Raw genomic sequence first — 9,725 nt, forward strand, 5'->3', positions numbered from 1 at the left:
AAAACCTGCTCTACTTAAAATTTTTAAAACTACCTTCCAATTTGAAACTTAAGGGTATAAAAACGGGCAGATTTTGAGGGGTTGTAGAACAAAAACCTTCAGAATTTGAAAATTTTCTTTATAAATAATTTCACAATTTTTAGATGAAGGTTTTTTACTTTTTGGGAAAATAGTTTTTTTCGAACACTGCTATATAGTATCCAAATTAATGCCTGCCCATAAAATTAAGGGACAGCGTGCTTCCAAAGTTCCAAACCAGCAAATTCCAAAAAGGCCTGCAGGGCACGTGGCGGTATCACGTGGAGGAGCCCGTGAGATCCCTATTCACACCGGCAACCTAAAAAAAGGGAGGAACAAGTTCGTGTCATCGTCCCCACTCCTCACGCGCAGGCTTTTACCGGGAGGTTATGATTGGGAAGCTTCAGCCGCTACGAAAGCTTTATGTACAGTGGCACTCTATGGCGATGTCACATGCTGCTTTATCATTAGCCTAACTGCTTTTCTCTCTTTCTCGTTTTAAGAGATTCTTCTCAGTCCCCCTCTGCTTTTTCCAGCTCCACTTTCTCTACTGGAAATCGTGCTCTCTCACTTCTTTCCTGATAGAGCTCTCTTACATTTGTAACTTTATCTCAATCCTTCTGGTTTACTTGCTTAATCCACTACTAAATCCACGACTTTGCAGCACAGAATTAGCTGATTTTTTCGCTATAGATCCACAACAGCTTTTGCACTTGCGAAGAAATCTTCTTTGTGCAGAGGTGCATTTCAAAGGATTCTGCAAGGAGCGAAGGTGAAGGCACGATAACACTCGAAAGACTGTTTGCCACTGCTAATTCTAAATTTCATGGCCGAAATGTGGCATTTCATGCAATGTAAATCAAAGGCATTTTTTGAAAGCAAATGTTGCCACTGCTAATGCCAAAATGTGGCATTTCATGCAATGTAAATCAAAGGCATTTTTTGAAAGCAAACATTGTTAAGTGGTGACAGTTAATGTCACACCGCTAGCACAAGCTGCACCTGAAAACGAAAATTTGGACCAATGTGGAGTTGCTCAGGCTTTTGCTGCAGAATGTGAGCTTGTTTACAAGTTTTATTCAAATTTAAATTGGTACTCTTTTGTACATAACAAAGCTTTGCGTGGTCCAAAAAACTATAAGTCATGTAGCCCTTTTGCAGTAGTTGTGTGCAGTTCATCAGAGACCGTGCAATGGCAATGTGCATTCCCCCCTCCCTCTTAAGCCTTGAAAAAGCTGCATTGATTGTGACTGCAGTTATACACAGAAACCCGTAGGACACAATTGAACACCTGGTTTCAAGTGTTTTCCCAAATGAGGGCATGCTAAGCTTTAAAAAAAGAAGTGGCTGAGCTTATCATTCTTTGGCCGATTTTTGGGATGATTACTAATACGATCCAGCTGAAAATGTGGTGTAGGAATAGGCTCTAGAGATTTCTGTGACTTGTGGGCAGCTATGGACAAGAAAAGCTGGCCCTGGAAGAAGAAATTGTCTGATAAAGTGTTCTCACCTTCGGAGCCTGCTGATTTATCCCAGCTCTCTGCTTCCAGACAAGCTGAAGAGCAGGTATCTCTCTCTCTCTCTCTCTCTCTCTCTCTTATGCACGAACAGGCACACAGGCAGTCTCTCCCCACTAAGCTCTTCTCTTTGCTTAACCACAATAAAATTGTCTCTTAAGTACTACTGTTTGCTTTTGCCCTTCAGCCGGAAGCTTCTGCAGATCCATGTGGTGTCGCCTCTTGCTCTAATGAGGCAAGCCCTCATCAGGTAGATTCGAACTTGAAAGCAACCAGTGACCAGCTCTCAGCTGCCATGGCAGACGTGAATGCAAAGGATGAACTGGTCAAGCAGCACATGAAAATTGCTGAAGAGGCTGTGACAGGTAGTCTCTTCAATTCTCCCAACACCTATGATTAGAGGCCTTTGCACGCTAATCCAAGGTTTACCAGCACAATTTTGCATCAATTAGAGGCTTTTGAGCACAAATGATGGTTTTGTTATGTAATTTGAAGTTAGTTAAGGGTTTTTGCTCCCAGATTAAATGTCTTCTCACACAATTCCGCAGATAGTGCAGAGACTACTGTTAATCACTGTAGCTTTTTCTTTGGACTCTTTTTTGCTTTACAGGATGGGAGAAAGCAGAAACGGAGGCTGTTGCTTTGAAGGAGAAGCTAGAAGTGACACTTCAGCAGAAACTGGCAACAGAGGACAGGGTATCTCATTTGGATGGGGCCTTGAAAGAGTGTATGAAGCAGCTGAGGCAGGTGCGGGAGGAGCAAGAGCAAAAGATTCACGATACGGTGGTGAAGAAAGCAAGCGAGTGGGAGAAGGTCCGTACAGATTTACAAGCAAGGCTAGGTGATGCAACCAATGAGCTGTGTGAGGCCCTGGCAGAAAACCAGGCCATGTCCAAGTCTCTTCAGGAGCGCGCTAAAACCATAGGAGGTCTCTCTGATACCAAAGCTCGACTCGAAGCAGATAACAATGTCTTGCAGGTCCGCTTGGCTTCTGTGGAGAAGGAGAATGCCAGGTTCAAATATGAGCTCCATGTGCTGAGCAAGGAGCTTGAGCTGCAAAATGAAGAACGTGAGTATGGAAAGAGAGCAGGGGAAGCTGCCAGCAAGCATAATTTGGAAAGCTTGAAGAAGATAGCTAAGCTTGAAGAAGAGTGCCGGAGGCTCAGAGTCCTCGTAAAGAAAAGACTCCCCAGTGCAGCTTCCATATCTCACATGAAACTAGAAGCTGATCTGCTTGCTAATGATAAGAGTAGAAGGCAGTCTCCTTGCCGCAGGAGCACCACATCCCTTCCTCTCAAGGCTGTGGAGATTGCTGCAGCTGAGTTGGATTTGGATGATGGACTTAAGGAAGAGAATATGCTTTTATCTGAAAGGCTTCTGGCCATGCAAGATGAAACCAAGTCTTTGAGAGATTCGCTTGCAAAGAAGGATAATGAGCTCCAATCTGCAAGGTTGATGTGTGCCAGAACTGCCAACAAGCTCTCCACTGTGGAGGAGCAACTAGAAATTCGCTCCTGCTCTTGTTGCTCAACCAAATCTGCGACACGACAAGCTGTTGGTGCCAGCATTGAAGAACCCAGCATTGCCTCAGTGTCAGATGAATCCGGAGATGACGACGTACGTGCCGAATCATGGGCTAATGCCCTTATTGCAGAGTTGGCACAGTTCCAAAAAGACAACAAAAGCTGTGTATCTGATAGGGTGCAGGATTGTCATAGCTTTGATCTGATGGATGATTTTGTGGAAATGGAAAAGCAGGCATCTTTATCCTCTCCAGATGATGGGAAGCTGGAAAAGCTTGAAAAGTCTCATGAGCTAGGGAGGAATCCTGCTGAAAATTGGGTGAAACGTGAAGAGCAACTCAAAGACATTGAACGAGGTGAGGAGAGCGATGTGCAAGGTTGTAAGTCAGTTGATGAGATATGTAGAAAGCTGAAAGACAAGCTTGCAGACGCCGAAGACCAACTCAATACTTTGCGGGCAAAAGAGTCTGCGAGTGATGCCACAATCAACCAACTTCAGCAGTTGCTGGCCTTGAAGTTTGAGGTGGAAGCAGAGGGGTTAATCTTAAGCAAGGCTGTAGAGGCAGCCAGGCTTGCAATAGAAGGTGTAAAGGATGCAGAAACTGAGCACCTGACCAACCTTGGTGGGGAATGCAGTAAGCTCTTTGGCGATCATGGGGGTATTAAACAGAATGTCTGGTCACCCAGATGCATTTCTCAAGTAGATTCAGCTCCCCAGGGAGTGCCTGATATGGATTTTTGCAGTGTGGGTGCAGACTTGGCTGCAGCTGTGCGCAAGGTACTTGACATAGTGGAGGGTATTGGTCAGACTGATTATAATTTCCCTTATTCTCAATGGATTTCAGGTCCCACCCTTGAAAATGATGAGGATCATGAGTTTGCAAGTCCTGGAAAGCAATGGAGGAGTTCTGGTCTGGATGCATGTGTTGAAAGTCTTATTAACCTCTGCAATAGTCTGGTGCAAGGGAAAGTAGATATCATCGATTTCATTTCAGAGGTTTTATCTGCTTTGGATTGGCTAGTTGGTCTGATATTCTCACTTCCAGATAAGTCACCTTCAAGGAAATGCAGCCAGAGGCATGCTCGGAATTGCAAAGAACAGGTTGATAGCAGTGATTCTGAGCTCACCAGTGCAGGGAGTAGCCCTGCTCAAGTTCTCCGCAATGCAAGTGACATCGAGGAAGCTAAAGCAACTGAGTCACAGGATGTACTTCCGGATCAGAGCTCTGTTTCTAACTTAAGTTTCCAATTTTCTGAATCATCCACTCATGAGGAAGAGCTGGCTAAAATTGCATCTGAAAAAGCTTCTCTCAAGATGAGTCTGGATGCTGAAACCAGAAAGGCTACCAGATGTGAAAGCGAGATTTTGCGGCTGAAGTTAGTGAACGACCAACTTGAACACAATCATGAGCTTACCATGGAGAAGCTTGCAGATCTAGATTCTCAAGTATGCGTAGCAAACCAAACGCTTCAGAAATTGACCAATGAGCTTCTCGCATCGGAGAACCGATCAGCTGACCTGCAATCTCAACTTAGAGAAATCTTGGACCAAAAGCAATCTTTAGAGAACATAGTGGCAGACCTTGAGAATGCCAAGTGTGCCCTGGAGTCTGAACTCTCTAGTGCCAGAGAAAACGTGGAAGGTCTCGAAAGGAAGGTCTTAGATCTGCAGAAGGAGCTTAATGAGGAGATTAGATGCCGCAAGGATGCCGAGGTGCAATTTCTAGAACTCAAGCAAGAGCAGGAGCAACACCAACGGTAATCCTGCTCTCATTTTGTTGCACAGCATACTGACACACATGTTTTGGCTCTTGCAACGAAGTGTAGAATCTCTTTTCATTTTTGAGAGATTAAGTATACTTGGATGCCAGGGGCGAACCCTGGACCTGCATGTCGGCAGGCCAGGGTGCTACCAGTCGGGCTAGAGCCAGCTGGCAACCAAGTTTTGGATCTTACTCATGCCTTCATTAAGATGTGCAACTCACTAATTCTTTTAATTATGTAGGGGAAGGAGCACACATGGGGTAACTTACTCAGGACCTTCAGCAGATGATGAAGCAACGAGGCTGAAGAAGGTACAAAAATTTCATTACTGTTCGTCATACATAATTTTGGGATGACTTTTCACGCGGGTGGTGAAATGTGGATCTCAAAAGCAACTTGCTTGATTATCAAGAGTATGATCAATAAAACCTCTGGGGATTGTTTGCCTTTGGTCACATACATAGTGCAATTTAGATGTCAAAGCCTTGATTATCAAGAGTCTGATCAATAAAACCTCTCCATGCACAATGATCAAGAGTCTAATCAATAAAACCTCTTCGTGCACAATGACTCTTTGTGGGGACATATAGCAACACACACTCTGCTCCTTTTCTTATGGCTTGTTGGGCTTGAATGTGGGAAATAAGTGGAATTCTAGGAATGCTCTGATCCTCGTGAATCATGATAACCTTCAACGATAATGAAAGTGTCTTGCCTTCAATTAGGAATGGGTGCATACTGTCTAAATCACTAGATCTCAAGGATTATGTCACACATTAAAAGACGACAGACAATGAAATCTTGCTGGAATGTTGCCCTCTGAAGTTGAAACTCAAACTATTGAGCTTTATGAGAGAGGTGTGTATGTAGACCAGGGGTACCCACCCATATCTAAATGGTAAGGAACCAAGGTATAGCTCATCTTGTTTGCCAATGGTGAAGAGATGGCCCTCAGAACTGCCCATGTCAAAGAGGACAATGAACTGTTGTCCCCTTGTAGTGCCATAGGCATGGATGAGAGCCTTTTTCTGTCCCTTAGCATCACCCTCCTACTTATCATCAAATACCACCAGGGGTATTGAATTCAAAGTGGCCAAAAGCTGAACGGCATTAGAGGCTGATGGCGAAGGTGTGGATGGGGATGCTACTGTCACTATTGTGGAAGTGGATGCCTTGGCAAACTTTTCAGCTTGAAACTTTGTGCAATCTTTCTTCTCGTGTCCCACAGTGCGAAAAAAGAAACAACGGTTCTCTGTCCTGTATCGTGTCTGTTCATTCGGTTGGAGATAACCTCGAATGATGCCCTCCTTAGCTTTTTCTTCAAGAGTCTTCTTGGGCGTCGAATCTTTCTTATTGCTTGACTGACCTTGAGAATTTTTCTTTTGGTTCTTTTGATCTTTGATATTCTAAGCCCCCTTATCTTGGGTAGATGACTACTGGGTTTCTTTTGGTTCTTTTGATCTTTGATATTCTAAGCCCCCTTATCCTGGGTAGATGACTGTTTGCTGGGGCTTAGGATTAGACTGAACTTGCTTGGGCTTACCTCCGTTCAGCATCAGTTCCTGATTTTGAGCGAGGGTCAGAGCTCCTGTAGAAGTTTGAGGCTCAAAATTCCTAACTGGATATCTAATGTTTACGTCTAAACCTCAAATGAACTACTTGAGCTTATCTTCCTCCAATATGCCCAACTGCTTTGCCATGGTAATGACCTTGTTGGAATAGGTCAAAATAGGGGAATCACCCTGAGTGAGTTTGTAAAACTCGTCCTCAAGATTGGTCAGTGGTGGAAGAAAAGGGGCCTTGAGATCAACCACGAAAGTAGCCCAATCAAATTGGAATGGGCTTGTGATGGGGTCTGTGTGAAGTTGAAACCAATGTGTCTTTGTCTTTCTCTATTTTTTTCTTCTTCTACTTTTCTTCCTACTTCTTCACGTCTTTCGTCATTTTTTCTTCTTTGTTCCTCCAGACCGAAGAACATATGTGCCAAATCTGAGAGGCCTTCCTTGGGCTTCTCTTTTTCTATGGCAAGCTACATCTTCAGAGAATTTATTTGCTCCATCATTATTCTCAGGAGCTCTTCTGTGCTTGGCGAAAACGTACTCTCTTGGTGTGTTGCTCTGTAAGCTTTGTGCCTCCATAACTTTCTGTTGGCTTTCTTCTTGATGCGATTTCTCTCCCGACATGGAGGAGATGTGGGTGTTTTTTCCAGACCGCAGCTTTACCATCTACCGGATGCTCTCACTTCTTTAGGTAGCCGAGTTAGGTCACCAACCTGATGCTCTGATACCAATGTTACATGCATTGAGGTTGATTGTGGTAACGCACAAGAAGGCACCATGAAGAAGGGGTAATTTCAAAACATAGCTCCATAGAGAGCGAAATCGTTGGTTGCCATATTTGCTTGTAGAAGCGGTGAAACTTGCGCCCAATCACCAAGAATAGTTCAAAGTTGGTCCCTCTTGCTTAGAGAAGCATGGGGAGAGGTTAGGGTTAGAGAAAATGGCCTCAACAAGATGCATGATTTCCAGATTTAGGATTGTTTTTTACCTAAAAATATCAAGAAAAGGCTCAAAGATTGCTCCAAAAAGCCTAATCTCACTAGATCTTGCAAGGGAGAAAGCATAGAGGTGGAAATGTGATCTAAGGTTTGATTTTTTTTTTAAATTTTCAGAATACTAGAAATCTCATATATATATATATATATATATTTTGGAGAGGCTAAAAGATGGAAGGGAATGCACTCATTACATGGGTACCACATGCTTGCACTCCCGAGGGAGTACCACCATGGAAGCTTGCTTGAAGCAAGAACATGATTAATGTCTAGACAGTCGGTTAGAAGAGGTGGGTTGCTAGCGGTTGTTCTACAAGTGTGTCTACAACTCAACTTGATTTCTATACAGTGGGTGAGAAGAGCTGGGTTGCTAGCTGTCCTAGTACGTTGTATATACATCTAATTCTTACTGCTTGGTACGTAGAGCTCTTTGCTCAATTTACCAGGGAGGAAACGAGTGTAGTGTGCTTTGATCCCTTCTTCACAGAAAGTTTCAATACAAATTATTTGCTAATCACTCTGCCGCATATTAAATCTTGTGGTAGTCTGCCACAGATCCCATCGATTTAAAATATAAAGTCTATAAAAGCCTTTTGTGATGTTGCATACGTTTCGGATGTTCAGTCATGTTGCATACACTTCACATTTGAAGTCCCCTATGACCTAGGATGATTTGTTTAGCACTTGCTTGGCTGACATTCAGCAATGCTATTTTTACATGTGGTAAAAAAAGAGAAGAGAATCTGATTCATGCAAATTTGAAGTCCCCTATGACCTAGGATGATTTGTTTAGCACTTGCTTGGCTGACATTTAGCAATGCTATTGTTACATGTGGTAAAAAAAAAGAGGAGAATCTGATTCATGCAAATGTATAACCAATGGGCATGCCACTGATTGGAACAGGAGCAGGAAATAGTTGCAGCAGCAGAAAAACTGGCAGAATGTCAGCAAACCATTCTGGACTTGGGAAAGCAGTTGAAGGCTCTGGGTGTTTCCAAAGATTTGTTGGATGCATCCTTCACCAGTCCAGTAGAATCGCCTGCATTGACTCACAAAATGTCAGCTACAACAATGACACAGACGCTCCACAGTGCAGGACAACCAGTGCATTCGTCGGGGAGTGACGTGAGCGATGTGAGCGATGAGATGCACTACAATGACGATAGATGGCCCACTTCTGCATTGAGAAGTGAAAGGGAGCAAAAACAAGAACAAGGAGGTGTAATGAAGCCTCTGAAAAACAGTCACCACTTTCAGGATGGAGACCCTGGAACCCCTGCACCTAGAAGGGGAGCGCAAGCTAATGGAAGGTATGGAAGACAAGCACAGACTCTTGATCTGTACACTAACAACAATAGGGGCTGCAACAGGTTTCCATCACCAACTCATGGAGATAGCCAGGATTCTGGGCAGGGCTTCATCAATAGCTCTAGTACTACAGTGGAGCCTGTGGTGAGGTCGCCTCTGCGGTCTCCCGTCAGGTTCCTCAGTTTGAGAAGTAGGAATATCAATGCCCATGAGCCTTCTAAGCATGGGGACAATGAGCCTGCAGAAAAGCAAAGCTCTTCTGGATTCAGCAGGTTCTTTGCCAGAACCAAAAGTGGCCATTGATTGGATATTATTAGAGTTCTCTTTTAATACGTAGTTTTTCTTGTATACAAAGCTTCCGTCTCTCACCCTTGTTCACAGTACGTGCATGTTAGGCTTTGTATAATTCCCAGGGCACTTTTGATTTGTTTCATAAACTTTGACTTTAATGTATGTGCATTAATTAATACCAGCATAGAATTTGGTAGGGCTAAAAAAAAAGAAGCGAACGATAGCTTTCAAATTGTTTCAAATAGAGGAAAAAAAGGTGTCGATGTTTGTCATCACTTATGTTGACGAACTTTATTAGAACCAATACTTTACGGTGGTGAAAGTTAGCTTGAAGAGGTTTGAAGCTATATTAACCTGAAGTGGGGTTTCAAGCTTTGACGTTGCAAAGTGCTATGAGCATATCAAATGTCGTAAGCTATGTGTATCTCTCGTGCAATAGCTATAAAGAAACGTGGACATAAGGGGCTTTTACTGCACACGTTGAGACCTAAAGTACTACTATGCCTTGCATGCTTTCAAGATCATCCTACAGGAGGCTGTGTTTTCGAGACTGCCACCAGTGGATTGTGGAGGCCGTGGCATACGTCTTGAGGTGGTCTTGGATTGAAGCCACGTTCATCAGGTTGGATCTTTTATTTGTATTGTTTTCACTAGTTGGCAGACCCCTTAGTTGGCAGACCCGTTCGCACGTTTTTTGAGACTTCCAAATTCAAATTTTACTTGAACCTTCTCCTCCTCTTCTTCAGTGG

General features: G+C 43.5%; 1 protein-coding gene across 3 annotated transcripts; it reads left to right on the forward strand.

Annotated features, from left to right (window-relative positions):
- The first annotated feature begins 587 nt into the window (after positions 1-587).
- LOC147603808 (filament-like plant protein 7) lies at positions 588-9,039 on the forward strand. Of its 3 annotated transcripts, none has more exons than XM_086796437.1 (6): positions 588-790; positions 1,436-1,584; positions 1,723-1,900; positions 2,146-4,816; positions 5,064-5,133; positions 8,281-9,039. In XM_086796437.1, the coding sequence occupies exons 2-6, from the start codon at positions 1,474-1,476 to the stop codon at positions 8,986-8,988; spliced, it is 3,738 nt and encodes a 1,245-aa protein (XP_086652563.1). In that variant the 5' UTR covers positions 588-790; positions 1,436-1,473; the 3' UTR covers positions 8,989-9,039. The 3 variants fall into 3 exon arrangements, with proteins under 3 accessions (XP_086652563.1, XP_086652564.1, XP_086652562.1); XM_086796438.1 differs by lacking the exon at positions 588-790 and adding an exon at positions 936-1,074; XM_086796436.1 differs by lacking the exon at positions 588-790 and having other exon boundaries at positions 1,304-1,584.
- Positions 9,040-9,725: the final 686 nt, after the last annotated feature.

This window comes from Cibotium barometz, chromosome 63, assembly GCF_041138505.1.
Source record: "Cibotium barometz isolate CiBa-2024 chromosome 63, ASM4113850v1, whole genome shotgun sequence".
Classification (NCBI taxonomy): domain Eukaryota; kingdom Viridiplantae; phylum Streptophyta; class Polypodiopsida; order Cyatheales; family Cibotiaceae; genus Cibotium; species Cibotium barometz.

Coding starts and splice junctions, on each gene's coding strand:
- LOC147603808 (XM_086796437.1), top strand. CDS start 1,474: ATGGACAAGAAAAGCTGGCCCTGGAAGAAGAAATTGTCTGATAAAGTG. Junction 4,817..5,063: donor GAGCAGGAGCAACACCAACG/GTAATCCTGCTC, acceptor TTAATTATGTAG/GGGAAGGAGCACACATGGGG. Junction 5,134..8,280: donor AAGCAACGAGGCTGAAGAAG/GTACAAAAATTT, acceptor TGATTGGAACAG/GAGCAGGAAATAGTTGCAGC.